Genomic DNA, 17,721 nt, shown 5'->3' on the forward strand with positions numbered 1-17,721 from the left:
AATCCCGCATGGTGAAACTTTTTTATCACACATTTTTTTTTCATGGCAAGTTGAATTTCGCGTGACTTGAATGAGAAAACTCGGTTTGTTCAGAATCGCTTGAATATTATGCCGTGTTCAGAAATGAAATGAATGCATCTGTTCATTTCATGCATGCCGCGTTAATATGAGCTGTCTGAAATTCGTTGTCAATGAGCTCGCACCGGCTTTTGGTCAGCAGTGGCGGTTATCTTCCCTATTCTGCAGCATTGTGACTATACTTTTTAGATGCAAGTGAGAGGTGTGTGCGAAAGACGACATTCATTCGTCGGATTTAATTAATTAGCACAGTGGTGAGTGCTCTGCAGTGGCCCGATTTACAAGTGGCCATCTTCAACTATCGATTTCGCCGTTGCCGAGGAGCCCACTTTTTTTTGTGGGCCTCTCTTAAGGTACCTGGCATGTTATGAATTGTTCTGTGGAACCGGTTAGCGGCTGATCCAGTCTTCGCCAAAAGAGTCTGGGACCGACTTTGGCACTGTGCTGTAGAGATAGCCCAAAGGACTTGGCGAGAACAATTATCTTTTTTTACTGATTGCAATGTTCAATGCATAATGTGCCTTCCTCGTGAAATAGTTGGCCTTCACCATGTCAGGGCTCGACTTCGAAGGGGCCTTTACGCCAATGTAGGTCCCGTGGACGCATCCCACGACGTCTGTGATGCCGCCGCGCAGAAGGAAACGCTCCTCAACATACGCACGCTCGGCCGCAGTCGTGGGCAATGCGAGCCACCGCTTCTGCACAGCCGCGTCGATAAGCGCGTTGGAGATGTCCCTCACACAGCGGCTCACAGTGCTTTATTGGCGTCCAATAAAGCGGTCTGCGCCGACGCTCCCCTGGAAGCTCCCAGTCGCGAAGAACCGGAGGGCGCAGAGGACTTGCTCTTCGACCGAAAGCGAATGAAGCCCGGTACGCACTCTCCGCAGGCGTGGGTCGTCGCCTAACTATTTACACAACCATCGTACCGATTTTTTGGAGAGGCGAAAATGTCGCTAGAATTCTTCGTCGGCCAAGGCAGTAAACGGGTCCAGCCGGCCGTACTGACATTTGCCGTCAGAGGAAGCGATTACCCAGGCTGCTGCTGCTGCCGCCATGACAGTCCCGAGATGAATTCGGGGCACTTCACCGTTCACGAGTTTAGCTCCGAGTTCACCTGTCAATCAAAACCATTGGTCACGCCCCCGGCGTGCCGTACATAAATTATAGGCGTACGCGCTATGGGTGGGCCACTCCCAACATCCCTGCCGGCTACAGGTATGCTGCGCGGCTGTGCTGATTGCTGACAGACATCGACGATGTTGACCATCGAAATATAACAGGCAAAACAGACGTCGTCGCTGATAAATCTAAGCACCTCTGCGAAGGACACGCAACGTGGCGAAAGCCGCCGATTTCTTCGCTCGCATACCAAGATTGCACAACACTATAGCCTGTTGCAACCACGTAAGACACAGCACAACGCTGAAAGCACGTCACACCTGCTTGCAAGGCGTCAAACACGGAGCACGACGACGAACCGGTGCTTGGAGCACGTCCTACTCCAACAACATCGCATCACAGGTGTTTGGCTTGGCCGTCCTTTCATCGGTGATAAAGCTCAGCATCAATGTGTCAAATACATCTGGGATCGACAAACGATCGCTGCTCCAGACCCAGTGCAATAAAGTGTTTGTAATTTCTAGCACGCAAGCACTGCGTACTTCAGAACCGTAACACCTTTCTCTGTTATAAGTCCGATTCCATTATTACAAACAGGATCCCTCACCTGCCCGAATGATATTAATGCGATGTCCCTGCGGTGTACAACGGCGATCGACGTTAGTGACCAAACCAGTCCGCAAAACCTTGAAGTGCGCGACGTTAACAAATACTACGCAGAAACGCGCGCCACCCCCTTCACAGCTTTTAGTCAGCGTCTGATGACATAGGATGAGTTGTGTCGCTGGGTAGCACGCTCTTCGCATCCGCAGTGCACTAAAGAGGCGTCACACACAACAGGCATACGTAATGAATCATTGAACACAGCCAAACAGCAATTTTTTTTCTCACACCGCATCACAGCCGCTCGCACGGCCAATTTCTACCGCTGAGATTCGCCAAGAGCGCACTAAAAGCAATGGTTGGCCATAGCGGGGTGCGGTAGCGGCCGTAGCAGCGGAGAGCTCCACCTGAGGTCACTGCAGAGAGCAGCAGTGATGCGGGGGTGCAGTGAAGCTCAGTTTTTGCGTTTGTTTATTATGCAAGCCAGAAGATGCATGACTGTTATATTTTGATAAACGACACAATAAAATATATTATCGCAATGGCCGAAAAATAAGACAGATTCAGCGTGTAGTAGTTGCCCAGTCTTTCCAGTCGAAGGCAGCGCTACCGGCGGCGTGTCAGCGCAGGAGCTCTCTCGTTTTCGACACGGTGGGCTGCCGCTCTAGTTCGTATGCAAGCCACGCTGAAAGCAATTGCCTCACTATCGCCTCTAGCGGCAGAAAGTGTCAAATCTTTGTTGATTTCCTAAAGCTATGGTTTTCAACAACACTTCATTGCATTCAGATTTTAAAATACATTTGGAAATGAACAAAATGTTCACAATATTATCTGTTGCCTTTTAACGCGTTCGAGAGAAGAGAAAGGGTTGATACAAGAGTGCACCTAGTGCGCACTGCTCGTATTCGGAAATGGAGAGACAGATAGAGCTGAAAGAGAAGACCCGCCTTTGACGCGCCCGAAAAGGCGTGTCAAACAGCTAGCGGCGAGTGTGCAGATAGATAGCAGAGAAGTCACGATTTCGCGATTGCTGATATGGCGCTGATAACTTCAGGTAGCGCTGCGGCCTGGTATTGCGCAGTGTATTGTGTTTCAAGTGTGAAACAGGCGCGCAGGGTGCGCCTGTATCGCCTTTACGTGGCTTTATCTCTACATTTTATTGTCCTCTGCCTGCGCACGTTCCGCGCTATCTTCGTTCACTGACTGCCGTCATCGCAAACTCGGATGAAACTCGGGCGAGCGCCAAACTCGGGCCTTCCGGCATAGCGCCCGTGTTCGCGTTATCACTACTTCGGTTTCAAATCGCGGCAATATCTATTTGATTTATTTATTCAAGGTCAAGGTCAAAGTCAAGACTGCAGCGATGCCCCGGCTTTTGTAGCCTTTTTCGAAAAGATGAGCTTTCGCTCTAAAAAGAAAATAAGCATTTCCGGTACAGTCAAGGCAGATGAAGAGCGGTTGCGCAGCTTGCATAGACGCCCATGCGTTTAAAACATGGTGGCCTATTTTTTTCGTGGTATATATTCTGTGCGGTTATGTACAGAAAGGATATATATATATATATATATATATATATATATATATATATATATATATATATATATATATATATATATATATATATATATATATATATATTGTAAGGGACAAAATAGCGGCAGAGCAGTTTCTCACACAAGCCTTGGCGACGAACAGGAGTCCACACCGAGACTTGGTCACCGGGTTTGTAGTCAACCTGTCGATGGCGACGGTTGTAACGGCGCGCATCCGCGCTCTGCTGTTGCCAGATGTGCACGCGGGCCAGCTGACGGGCTTCTTCAGCACGTTGGGCAAACTGTTGGGCGTCTGGGGCGAGTTGGTCATCCTCTGGGCACGGGAACATGGCATCAAGCATGCTCTGGACTTCGCGTCCGTACACAAGGCGAAACGAGGTGAAGCGCGTAGTTTCCTGCAGGGCGGTGTTGCAGGCAAAGGTTACATACGGCAGGACCTCATCCCAAGTTTTGTGTTGGACATCTACGTACACGGACAACATGTCCGCAAGGGTCCTGTTCAATCGTTCAGCCAAGCCATTGCTCTGCGAATGGTAGGCTGTGGTCTTGCGGTGCGTTGTGCAGCTGAGCCGGAAGATTTGGTCGATTAGCTGCGCTGTAAACGCCGTCCCCCTGTCGGTAAGCACGTGCGAAGGTGCCCCATGTCGCAGGACGATGTTGTGCATGAAAGACTCCGCGACTTCGGAAGCTGTGCCACGAGGAATTGCCTTCGTCTCGGCGTAGCCAGTCAAACAGTCGGTAGCAACTATGATCCACTTATTGCCGGCCTGCGACAAAGAGAAAGAGCCGAGGAGGTCCATGCCGATTTGGTCGAACGGAGCGCGAGTGGCTGTAACGGGCTTGAGAAAACCCGCCGGCTTAAGTGGTGGCGTCTTCCGGCGCTGGCATTCTCGGCAGCTTCTAACGTAGCGTTTGAAAGCAGCAGAAAGTCCAGGCCAGTAGTACAGATTCCGCACTCTGGCGAGCGTACGTGGAAAGCCCAAGTGGCCAGACGTGGGCTCATCGTCCCAGGCGAAAAGAATGTCAGCCCGGAGATCGGCTGGAATGACGAGAAGGTAAGGTCTATCGTTGCTTTTCGAATTCTTCTTGTACAAGAGACCTTGCCTCAAACAGAAGGAGCCTAGACGTCGAGAGATGTGGCGAGGTATAGCAGTATCGCTACCATCAAGCTTGTCAATGAGAGGGCGAAGGTACGCGTCCGCCCTCGGCCGGGTCAATAGATCAGAAGCGGTGAGGATACCAAGAAATAGGCTGTCGTCATCCGGGGCTGCGTCGCCAGGATCAACTGGTGCACGCGACAGTGTGTCGGCGTCTTCGTGTCTGCGGCCGGACTAGTAGACAATAGTAATGTCGAATTCCTGAAGCCGTAAGCTCCAGCGTGCCAGGCGTCCAGATGAAGGAGGTGGCATTCCTGGCGAGGCGCATCAACGGCTCGGAAATCGTGGAAAAGTCCGCAATAAAGCGCCGATAATACGCACAGAGATCCAGGAAGCGCTGGACAGCTTTCTTGTCGGTTGGAACGGTAAAACGTGCGACGGCGGCAATCTTTTCGGGGTCCGGCCGCACTCCCTAAGCGTTCACAACGTGACCCAGAAATTTGAGCTCTTCGTAACCGAAATGACACTTCTCAGGCTTCAGGGTAAGGTCTGCCGAGCGGAGGGCTTCGAGGACAGCCCGCAGGCGCTGGAGATGCTGGTCAAACGTTTCCCAAAAAACTACGACGTCGTCCAAGTAAACAAGACAGCTTTGCCACTTGAGGCTTGTGAGGACGGTGTCCATCATCCGTTGGAAAGTAGCCGGGGTGGAGCACAAACCGAACAGAGTAGTACGGCGTGTGAGTGAGGTTAACTATGAAGTGGTTCCGGACGGTGCTGCGCAACCGCGACGCCGACATCCCGACTCTGACATTGTGCACGTTGTGCGACTTAAGCCGTACTATACACGGTGACGCAACCGTGCTGATGTTTTCGCGCGCTTCAGTTGCGAAACTTTGCTTGTTTTTTGTTTATTTTTTGTTTCACCCTTACGTCGACAACGACAGCGCTCCTTTATTTTTTTTTTCTTCATAAGGGGGGAATATTGGCACCTAGTATTGCCAGGTGGCGCATACGAAGTAGGGCGACGACGACGAAGTAGGGCTCGCGCCGGGAAGAATCTGTCGCCTTTGCTGCCCAGCTTGCCTGGCCTTCCCTGTCTTCGTGCCTGCTATTAAAGCTTCGGCAAGAAGTGCGCTACAATATATATATATATATATATATATATATATATATATATATATATATATATATATATATATATATATATATATATATATATATATATATATATATATATATATATATGCGTGTGTGTACGCACAAAAAGAACTATTACGGAGCACCTTGGTAGGCGCGACATGGCACAAACATGATAGAAAACAAAAAAGAACTAAAAGGCCGGAGTGGATATAGAGCGCTTTAGGAGACGAAACAAATCCGGTAAAAAGTCCAATTCTTCATATATGTCCGTTACTGGCAGCAACATTCGACTAAAATGAATTCTGGGCAGTAATGCGGATCCACCGCGCTCACCAAACCGAATGGATAACTAAACAGTGACTTCGTAATTAAAAAAGAAACCAAACCGTACGTCCGATCCACGTGATTTCTGGCGGCAAAATAGGTCCTTGAACGTTTCGAGGTTCAGCAGGACACACAAGACAAGGCCCAAATAAGAAGACACGACGAGCGCCGACTACCGACGCTATTTTTAGACACTCAGCACTAATTTCGTCTTCTTCCTTCATGTTCGCCTCCTTGTGGCCATTAATTCCAACGTGTTAGCGTACCTACGGGCACTGCTATTTGTCTTTGTGCCCGAGAGGTAGATTGATAGGTGAGGTTAAGGCTCATCGTTGGAAAACTGTCCTTTAGTACCCGGGTTTGTCAGCAGTGGGTTGTCACAGAATTGTGTGGAAAAAGCTTACCTCAAAGCAGGAAGAAAAAATAGTGCGAATTTTCAACAAAAGCCGTAACTGAATATTTTTTAACTACAGCACAAATGCAAGGAATAGTGCTAGAACACGAAGTTCCTGAACTAACCTACAAGAAAAGTTTAAAAATGCCCTGAAACAGCTTCCGAAGAGAGCACGACAACTCGCTCAATCACTACACTGTGCTGTCAAAAAATCTAAGCGAAATAATACCCTTCTACGCGCAGCAGAGGGCCAACATTCACGCGCGAAACTTGGCGTACCCTTCTTGGCGGCTCTTTCATGCTGGCCCCTGCGCATCCAAGTTCAGAAGTGACTATTGCTTAAATTCGTTCAGACATTCAGTAGCTACCATGGCCGCGGCCAATCAACTGCGTAGCACACATATTGACTAGCGAAATTCACACAAACAGGACGAGAGAAGGCGACAGAACACACGCTAGTACGAGAAATAGTAACTGCTAAAGCTTTAAGTTGGGCTAGTTGGTAGTCGGTATCACACATATTGACTAACAACTGCGTAGCTCGGGCGGATGAGGAAACTCCGCTCCCGGAAGGTGAGGCCGGTGTAGTAGTGCCGATCTTCTAGCGTGAAAAAAGGGACGAAAGAAGAGGGAAAGGTGCGAAGACGATGAAATTGAAATTTTGACTTCAGATAACTCCACACCTACAAAAACCGTTAAAAAAATTCTGCTGAGTGATATTGATGAACCAGTGTGCTTTGACATCACATGCATGTCGCAACTTTATTAGAGCCATAACAGAGGCCCTTTAAGATTTGCACCTGCAGAGAACGCGGTAGTTGCGTGCTCTGCATAAATGGCACAAGATTGTTGTAAACAACACTCTACTTTCCCTGTGAAGTCGCGACTGATTTTCACGACATATGGAGGAACAACATTTTTCGTGAATACAATGAAGATCTTCGCGATCCAACTGAAAAAAAAAAACAAGCGACCAGTGCATTTGAACGCAAGGAAAGATAAGGGAGAATGAAAAAATAACAATAGTGAGCTTGTGTCATAGGACACGTCGAAGCAAGCAATTGATTCAGGAGATTGAGAAAGAAGACATCAGTAAGACATTTGATGTCATTAAACACTTTTCTGTGCCTAACACGCAAATAGATGTAGCATCTGAACATGCGAGTCTTTACAAAGGGAACAGACAGACCATGACATGTGGCGTACAACACTTCCTTCTCTTATCTATTTTAATATTGTGACGAAGAAGACGAAGCTGGCAGTGGCACGTGACGCTAGGTCAGCGCTAGGTCAGCACCTTTTAAATTATCGCATTGCGATCAGTCATCTCGTCTCATTCTTCGGCTGGCCGTCACGAAATATTTGCTGCGAGGTGCTGGAGAATCATCGGCATCCTGATCCTGGAGCTTCGGCTTTCTGCGTCAGTCATGGCCGTCGGCCGTGAGTTCTTGGCCCGCGTCGCCGGGCCGTGCCCCATGCTGTCAGAGCTGAACCGACCTCACCGTTCACCCCAGCCCCTTTCCCGGCCCCGACCAGCAGACACGATGAAATGACGACGCTGCAGCGACCAGAGCCTACGACCCGACCGATCCATAAAGCTGCGAGCTATGGAAAGGAAAAACGCAGCGAGCTATGGAAAGGAAAATGATAGGTGTAACGTTAAGAGATCGGAAGAGGGCGGAGTGGGTGAGGGAACGAACGCGGGTTAATGACATCCTAGTTGAAATCAAGAGGAAGAAATGGGCTTGTGCAGGGCATGTAATGCGAAGGCAAGATGACCGCTGATCCTTAAGGGTAACGGAGTGGATTCCAAGAGAAAGCAAGCGTAGCAGGGGACGGCAGAAAGTTAGGTGGGCGGATGAGATTAAGAAGTTTGCGAGGATACAGTGGCCGCAAGTGGCGAACGGCAGGGTTAATGGAGAGACGTGGCAGAAGCCTTTGCCCTGCAGTGGGTGTTGTTGATGATGATGATGATAATGATGATTAAACTCAAGGCTCTAAATATGGACGATCAGGCATTAGGCTCGATCAAATGTTTTCTTTCTAATCGAAGCCAATATGTCTCAGCTAATGGTAATGACTCGCCTCTTATTTCCGTAACTTCTGGAGTACCTCAAGGTTCTGTGTTAGGTCCATTCTTGTTTCTAATGTATATTAATGATCTTCCTAACAATGTTTTTTCACACATTAAACTCTTTGCAGATGATTGTGTGCTGTATCGTATAATTTCTAATCCCTGGGATGAGGCGTGTTTGCAGACGGACCTGGATGCAATTTCTTCATGGTGCACTGATTGGCTTATGAAACTTAACGCTACTAAGTGCAAACACATGCGTATTTCTAGCCGAACTTATCATAACACCGCTCTCTATCTTCTTAATAACACTCTGTTATCACCTGTTTCATCGTACAAATATCTCGGTGCTCGCATAACTCACAATCTCTCTTGGAAAATACACGTGAACTATATATCTAACCAGGCTAACCGCACACTCAGTTTCTTACGCCGTCATTTCACAGCTGCAGACAGTTCCATTAAGCTTCATTTGTACAGGACGTGAATAAAACCTAAACTTGAATATGCATGTTGTAATTGGGATCCCAATCAAATATCTCCAATTAACACTTTAGAATCCGTTCAGAACCGCGCCGCCCGCTTTTATGTTTCAAATTATTCACGAACAGCAAGCGTATCTGCACTAAAGTCAACCCTTGGTCTTGCGCCGTAAATATTTTCGCTTATGTCTTTTCCAACGGATTTATTATACTAACCCTATTCTCAAAAATCAGTTACTGCTTCCTCCATCTTATATATCCTCACGCACTGATCATAATTTTAAGGTAAGAATCCCCGCACTGCAGAACCACCCATTGCTTGAATTCATATTGGCGCGTGCTCATGGGAGCGCGCCGACGATGAAGACGAAGTGTGCGTGTGTCGGTGGACGAAGACGAAGTGTGTGTGTGGTTCGGACAGCCATCTTGTGAGTTGTCTGCTGTGCGCTGAACTTCGCTGAAACTGTGATCTGTGCCGGTCCTGTCTTCGTTACATTTTTGGTGGAGGTGCGGGGTAAACGTCACGTTTTGTGACACGATTCAACTTCCGATAATCGACGCAGAATCGCAAGGTATTATTTTTTTTCTTCACCGATACCACAGGCGAAGCCCAGGGTCTCGTGGACGGCTGGACTACGTCGTCTGCAAGCATTTCTTGCACTTGGGATCATATAGCTTCCCGTTCCATCGGCGACACTCTGTACGGGTGTTGGGATATGGGGCTAGTCTCCTCGTTGACGATGATGCGGTGTTTGGCTACCAGGGTGCGCCCTACCTTTGATGTCGTGGCCAAGCACTCTGCGAAATCGTGAAGGAGCTCTAACAAGCGCTGCTTCTGACCCACCGACAAGCCAGGATTAATGTCCACGGTAGACAGAACGGCTACTGCATCGCGTCCGTCCGGCGACGGTAAATCCAGAGCACATATTTCTGCGGGCTCAACGAAGTCGGTAACGTATGCGACGGCCGTTCCTTTCGCAATAGGCTCGAACTCGGTTCCGAAGTTGGTGATCAAGAGTGTCGCAGAGCGATACCGTAAGCGAACAAGCCCTCTTACAGCGCAGATTCCTTTCTCGAGTAGAAGGCTGCCGTTTCTCTCTGCCATAACGTCTCGATCACCAGGCGAGTCACTTTGCACGGGGACCATCATGCTGCACCGCGGAGGCAGCGTCACGTCATCAGAAGCAATACGCAGGGCGGGCATCCTGGAGTCGTCTGGGTCGGCTCTTTCAATTGCTTGCGTCGGCGAAAACATCACGCGCTGCTCTTTTGAATTGATAACGGCGCCGTTTGCTTGTAAAAAGTCCAGGCCGAGAATGACATCGCGCGAACAGTGAGGTAGAACAACAAAGTCACAAACGTAAACAAATCTGTCGATTGTGACTCTCCCCGTACACCGGCCAACAGGGGTGATTAGGTGCCCACCAGCTGTGCGAATATGAGGCCGAGTCCACGCGGTTAAAACTGTCCTCAGTTCCTTTGCTAGCTCGTTGCTCATAACCGAATAGTCCGCTCCCGTATCAACCAATGCCGTAACTGCTAAATCGTCGATATCGACCGGTAAGTCCGAAGCTGCACATCATTTGTGATCGTCACGTGTCCTCATTTGATAGCCGTCGTCTGGTCGGGAACGCGATGGAGGATGTTCGGCTGTTCGCTTGTCAGCGGCCTTACCTCCGCAGGCCGCTGTGTCTAGTTTCCCCGGCGAGGACTCGGTGAGCGGCTGAAACGGCTTGTCGAAGGACGGCGACTCGGCGAACGATAGCGGGTAGAGGTTGGTGGGCGGTAGTAAGGGCGAGGGAAATCAGTGTGATCCCGGCGCGTTGACAGGTGCTCCTCAATTTCGCGGGGCCGTTCGCCATTGAGCGGACAGGGGACTCGCGAATGAAATCCACGAATTCCAGCTCGGCGATAAGGGCACCACCGCAAGATATGGCCAGCCTCACCGCAGTGGTAACAAAGGGGCCGCTGGTCAGGTGCCCGCCACACATCCGTCTTCCGCAGCCTCGCTTCGGCCAACACAGGGAGAGGCGGGGGCCGTGGCTGGGAAGCAGATGGGCGTGCGCTCCAAGGGGTGAGGTCGCAGTTCTGCCGGAGTACCGACGCGTACGTCTGGCGCGGGGGCGGCGGTGTAAGGGCAGCAGGGGCAACAGGTTCAGGGACCGCCTGCTCGGATAATTTCCTCTCGGATAATTTGTGCTAACGACGGACATTGCGGCTGCGACTGGGCAGAGAGGTGCATTTTTTGCAACTCTTCTTTGACGATAGATCGAACCAGCTCCCGCAGGGTGTCAGCGGAGTCGCTGGAGGCTGCCGCAAAGTCGGCAGGAGATACGGTGTTCACGGCGCGATTGTAATAGCGGGCGCGTTGTTGCAGGGTCTTTTCGACGGTAGTGGCCTCCGATAGATACTCCGAAGTGGTGTTAGGTGGGTTTCGCACAAGCCCAACGAACAGTTCTTCTTTTATCCCGCGCATCAGGTAGCGCACTTTCTTGTCCTCGGCCATGTTTGGATCCGCCCTTCTGAACAGTCGTGTCATGTCCTCATAATACAATGCGACGCTCTCATTGGGTCGCTGGTTCCTTGACTGCAGTGCCGACTCAGCTCGTTCCCGACGGTCGGTGTTGACGTAAGTCGCCAGCAACTGGCTACGGAACCGTTCCCAAGAAGTAAACGTTGTCTCGTGGTTCTCGTACCACGTCCGCGCCGAGTCGTTACGAGCGAAGTAAACATTGTGCAGCTTCCGCTCCGCATCCCAGCCGTTGTACCTGGCAACGCGCTCGAACTGGTCAAGCCAGTCCTCCGCGTCCTCAAACACTTCGCCATGGAAGGTCGGCGGCCTTCGCGGCTGGAGGACCAGGAAATGAGCAGTTGAGTTTCCGTTGTCAGCCATAGCTGCCGCGTCTCCGTTGTTAGCCATATGTGCCGCGTCAGTCCTGCGCGTCGCGGCTGGAGCCCTGGTCTTAGGGGATAACGGGCCGAACTCTGGTGACTGACCTTGGAGTCGGCGGCTCGCACTGCGATGAATCGGAGTCAAATCCGTGTTCATATAGACAGCCTTCGGGGCACATAGATGTTGGAAAGTACCCCGCACCTCCACCAAAAATGTAACGAAGACAGGACCGGCACAGATCACAAGTCCGGCCGTAAGCACAATGACGCCGATTGTTTGTCACGTGCACCTGCCGACGTTGCTCCGGCCGAAACGGAGGACGACTTTCCGTTTTTTGCTCTCGTCACGTCGTCCGATATGGTCCGGCGTCAACGGGCTGACTCAAAGTTACGTCCGCTCATCGAGCATCTGGAGGGCCTTAACGTCGCTGTTCCGCGGCTTTTCGTTCGAGGTTTGGGTTCCTACAGTCTCCGAGATGGCGTCCTTTACAAGAGGAACTTCGTCCATAACACGGAAACCTTTCTTCTGGTTGTGCCATCCGAACTCCGTCCAGAAATCTTGCACGCCTGCCACGACGAGCCATCGGCTGGCCATTTGGGTGTTACGCGGACGTTTGCCCGAATTTGTGCGAAGTATTACTGGCCAAAGTTGCTCTCATCAGTCCAGCAATATGTGAGGATCTGCCGTGACTGCCAGCGACGAAAGACGCCACCAGTTAAACCCGCAGGGCTTCTCCAGCCCATCCCACCGCCTACAACACCTTTCCAACAAGTGGGCACTGACTTGCTGGGCCCATTCCCATTGTCTTCCTCTGGGAAAAAATGGATTGTTGTGGTGACGGACTACTTAACGCGGTACGCTGAGACACAGGTGCTCCCCCACGCTAGTGCTGCAGAAGTGGCTCAGTTTTTTATGACATCCATCGTCTTGCGTCACGGTGCGCCATCAGTCGTCATCACGGACCGTGGAACCGCCTTTACGGCGACATTAATGCTATCTCTCTTCGAACTCACCCACACCAATCACCGGAAGACAACAGCCTATCATCCCCAAACAAACGGCTTGACTGAACGCCTCAACCGGACGCTTGCAGATATGCTTGCCATGTATGTCGACGTTGAGCATCGCACGTGGGACGAAGTTCTTCCTTATGCAACCTTCGCCTACAATACGGCAGAACAGGAGACTACCAGTCTTACACCTTTCCAGCTTATCTACGGACGGTGTGTCACTACCATGCTGGATGCTATGCTACCCGCTGCTCACAACGACGGAAACATCGGCCCCTACGCTGACGTTGACACATTCGTTCAGAGGGCTGAAGAAGCCCGCCAACTCGCAAGGTGCCGGATTCGACATCAACAACAACTCGACGCTGGTCGCTACAACCTCCGACACCGATGCGTTCGGTACGAGCCCGGCGATTCTGTGTGGGTATGGACACCTGTGCGCCACCGCGGACTCTCCGAAAAGCTTCTCCGACGCTACTTCGGTCCGTACGAGGTGGTTTGTCGTATAAGTGATGTCACATACGAAGTTGTTCCGCGGGACACGACCTCCTTACCACGTCGGCGCCATCCGACCGAGAGTGTCCACGTGGTGCGCATGAAGCCCTACCATGACAGGCTGGAACCCACCGTTTTACCAGCTCAACAGCTCTCCGTGTTCTCTCTCCTCCGCTCTCTATACCGAACATTACCTTTGCCGTCCGTGTTCGTTTCCGGCGTCGGGCCGCCGCTTTGATGGAGGGGTTAATGGCGCGTGCTCACGGGGGCGCGCCGACGAAGAAGCCGAAGTGTGCGTGTGTTGGTCAATGAAACGAAGTGTGTGTGTGGTTCGGTCAGCGAGTCAGCCATCTTGGGAGTTCTCTGCTGTGCACTGAACTTTGCTGAAACTGTGAGCTGTGCCAGTCTTGCCTTCGTTGCAATATTTAGTGCTATATCATTAATATATATTAAAAGCAAAAGCGGTCCTATTACTGAGCTTTGAGGGAAGCCAGATTTTACAAGGGTTAGGTATTACTGAGCTTTGAGGGAAGCCAGACTTTACAAGGGTTAGGCTGGAAATATTATGATTTAAGTTAACCGCTTGAGAACGATTTGTTAGAAATTGTTCAAGCCATTGAGTTGTTTTGGCGTAGAGTTCGATGCTGCGTGTTTTCAGTGTTAGTCGTTTATGAGGTACACGGTCGAAAGCTTTTGAAAAATCAATAAAAATACCATCTACTTAATGAGACAGGTACAATGAATTATGAAGGTCCGTTACCAACTCATAAAGCTTTATTTGGCATGAAAGCTTCGGGCGAAAACCCTGCTGATTGTTTGCAAGCAAATTATTTCTATTGAGATGGGCCATAATGTGAGTGTATAGAATATGCTCAAGAAATTTGGAACTAACTGATGTTAGCGAGATAGGTCGGTAGTTACTGAAAACAGGGTTATCACCAGATTTATGTATTGCCAGAACGTGAGCTGTTTTCCAGTCTTCGGGTATACATCCAGAATCGAGTGATTGTTGGAACGTTTGTGAAAATATCTGTGCTGAGAAATGACTGCTTAGTGTTAAAAGTTTAGCACTGATGTCATCGAGCACTGGACTGGTCTTGAACGGGAAACGGTCAATGGCGCTTTTTACGCCGTGTGCAGTGATGATAATAGAAGGAAAGTGAAGTGGGATACTTGCTGTGGCGGCTTTGCGGAATTAATAGGCTGCGCTTCATTTTCATTGTATCTCACTGTTATTTATTTGATTTTAATATACTATTGCCGCGAATCTGTGTAGTGTTTGTTCAGTCTTCAAAGCTGCCGGAACGCCGCTTTATCGCTTTGTTTGTGATCCAAAACGCGCCTAGATCGCATCCAGGTGGAACCATTCTACGTTGTTCCAGAATGTTCAACTAACTTTCCAAGCTTTATCTCGAAAGTTCTCTACCAGCTTCAAAAAGAGCACGGCCGAGAGCGACGGGCATTCTGTTCGACGACAGGCGAGTACGGTTGTTGCTACGCCGCCGCCGAGTGATTCAGTTCTTTGCGGGTGCAAGTCAGCCGAAATAAAGAGTTTCGTTTAGAACCCATTCTCGCTGCTTTCCTGTTCGCCGGACTGCAGTCACCACTAGGGGACACTATCAATCCAAAGCTGACCAACAGAGTCGGTACAATAATAAAATAGCACGGATTTCAGCAAAGTTTCAAACGATAAAGCATACCAGGGGACACAAAGGGGCACAAACGACAACTCAAATTACTATATGCCAAGTATACGAATTGGTGCAAACAGTAGAAAAGACACAAAACTTTATTTCTCTAATGGTTGACACTAACGAAGCCTGTGGGATCAATATCAAAAGGTTTGCGAAGCATTAAAAATAAAATTTCAGACTATATACCTTCGCTCTATTAGTCAAAGTGGAGAGCATGCACGATGAACTTGAAATGGGTAATGAGCGTGGTGGTATCAGTAAATGCAAACCAGACCGCCTCACACTGCATGCATTATAACATGCCCACGTGATTTTCATATGCAGAAACCAAGCTATGTTGGCGTATTCAAGAACAAGGCGAAATAAGTTCCTTGTACAAGTTGCTCTACCATGTCATCAAAATGGCGTAATGCATCTTTAAGAAAGAAACGTCCTGTTTGTATTTTGGGTAGTGTAATTTTGAGCATGCGATGAGGACCTAAGGTCAGGTGTGATTGATACGCCCAGCTACCGATACTCGTGAGCTTTGTGTTGAATGTTGTTCAGGTGATAATAAATGCTTGACGGCGTTTTTCAGGTAATGTTCACGAAAATTGTTTTGTATTGATAACAAATTACTATTTAAAACATCCCTGTGCGACACGTTTTACGACGTTGCTCAGGTTTATTTGTTGACTATTAGTTTTTATTTCATGATACATCACTAACTTCTTTGTGAGAAGACGAACATTGGTATTTATATTCTTCATTATGTCTATAATTAAGAGATCAAATTAAAGCGGAGGAAGGCATTGGGCCCCGGGGGAGATCAGATCGAACACCAACCGTCTCCGAAGTGCAGTTCCAAACCTCTGCGAGATGAAACCCGTCTGGGAGGGAGTCACGAACGCTAGAAGGAATTGGTTCGTCTCCAGACAAGTTGTTCAGTTTAAATAGCAGTTTGGTCGAGAAATTCTCAATTAAGAGCTTATGAAGAGTATCTTTGATGTCTGTGGTAGAAAGACGGCAGGCATACGGGTTTCTTTCAAGCCTAAAGTAAACAAGGAAGGGGAAAGCGTCAGGGAGCGTGCCAACGTTTGGACAAGACGACTTGTCTTCCATCAAACTTTGATGGTTATTCGTTGTTAACGAAAAACTATTAAGGGCTTCAATGAGGAGTGTAACGATGGGTAAGCAGAGAGGGAAAACGAGTTGATTTGGATAATAAGGCTTTGTTCTTCTAGAAACTCGGTAATGTGATTTAAAATGATGTGCTCTAGTATTTTCAAAAGGGTGCTGGTAAAAGAAATAGGCAGAATGTGTGTCGGTATCTACCTCATTTGTGCACGCCGATTGCTTTCGCGATATTCCATTCCGAAGGTACCGCTGCTTCACGCAGGGATTTTTCAAATATAAGTAAAGAAATTTACTGAGAGGCTCAGCACATTCAAAAACTGATCAGGATTCCGTGCGGTTATTTTCTTCTCTTCGAGATTTAAAAACAGCGGTATTAGTCTAGATCAGATATAACAGAAACGCTTGAATGTTAAACATTTGCAGCATTCCTGGGCCTGATTTTAACACGATGACGAGTGTCTTGCGTAAAAATTGATTGAAAGTACCGTTGGAATGAGCCTACTTTGCCTTTTCACTCCCCGGAAAATGTCAGACGACTTTTTGGATGCCAATTTGTATACTGGCAAAATTTATACGAAAGTGTTTGATAAAACTGTTCGAAGCAGTGCTGGAAAAGAGTCGTTTGTTGCACAAAACTTTTATTCTTCAATAGCTTCTCAATTCATTTATATGCGATTAGTGCACTGGCTTTACTTCTTCGGCATCTAGGATTGTTTCGATTAGATAGTCCCAAAGTATTGTCCTCTTAGATTCTCAGATGCACAGCCTAGTGCGAGGAAAACCAATCAGTGCGGTATATTTTGCTTACAACACTTTCAGAAACTGGCGTTACTATTGGCCACCTCGTATGGTGTACTAAGCGGCACCTATGCGCGTGGGGTAGAAATAATCAGAACACCTTACTTAGGACGAGTGGTAGATATATGCTCCCCAACGAACAAAAAATCCTGCTGTATGTGCCCGTATCGTAGTACCCGCTTAGTGTTTACCATTTGGCATCTGCCACCGCTAGAAGCAAAACATATCGATGCTTACGCGGTACTCATGCTAGTCACTGGCTCCCTTAAGCCAATAGAATTCTGTGCTTCCGAAACCTAACAATATTAGGAATTTACGATTGTGTCGTTTATTCAATTTCTTTTTTATGTACTGTTAAACAAGGTAGGAGGAAGGATAGCATTGCATCGGCAATGCCCGAAGTCGTAATTTCTGCGCGGTTGTACGCATGCTCAACTAAAGTTGTGTCTACTTCCCCTTGCTCTCACATGCATTTATTTTGTGCGCTTATAATGTGGCTTTATTACTTCGGCGAATTCCGTGGCTGTCATAATATCTAAATGGCTATAGCTGCAACACTACTGAAGGACAGTAGTCAGAAAAAGGGGCGTTTGGAACTGGGCTAGTTGCAGCGGCGCTGTACGAGAACTGTGCTGCTTGTATTTCAGCAGACACAGTTAAAGAAGGCGGACAAGAATGGCCCGGCCGTTCTTTTGTGTCTTCTTTAACAGATCACTTGTAAATACAAGCAGCGCAGCTCTCTTGCAAAGCTAGAACAGACACAAGAAGCAGAAAACCTCGATGTGGTGTGCCGCACACCTACGAGTATGTTCAGCGCAAGTTTAGCATCGTTTAAGTCCTTCCGCTGTCTT

General features: G+C 48.7%; 1 protein-coding gene across 1 annotated transcript; it reads right to left on the reverse strand.

Moving 5' to 3' along the window:
- Positions 1-11,019: 11,019 nt before the first annotated feature.
- LOC149338408 (uncharacterized) lies at positions 11,020-11,913 on the reverse strand. Its single transcript, XM_089550737.1, has one exon. The coding sequence runs from the start codon at positions 11,911-11,913 to the stop codon at positions 11,020-11,022; it is 894 nt and encodes a 297-aa protein (XP_089406863.1).
- Between the last annotated feature and the right edge of the window lie 5,808 nt (positions 11,914-17,721).

The sequence above is a fragment of the Amblyomma mixtum genome, chromosome 6 (genome assembly GCF_055824585.1).
Source record: "Amblyomma mixtum isolate Tamu chromosome 6, ASM5582458v1, whole genome shotgun sequence".
In the NCBI taxonomy this organism is placed as follows: domain Eukaryota; kingdom Metazoa; phylum Arthropoda; class Arachnida; order Ixodida; family Ixodidae; genus Amblyomma; species Amblyomma mixtum.

Excerpts from the sequence above, each read along its gene's own strand:
- LOC149338408 (XM_089550737.1), bottom strand. The coding sequence starts at position 11,913 with ATGAACACGGATTTGACTCCGATTCATCGCAGTGCGAGCCGCCGACTC.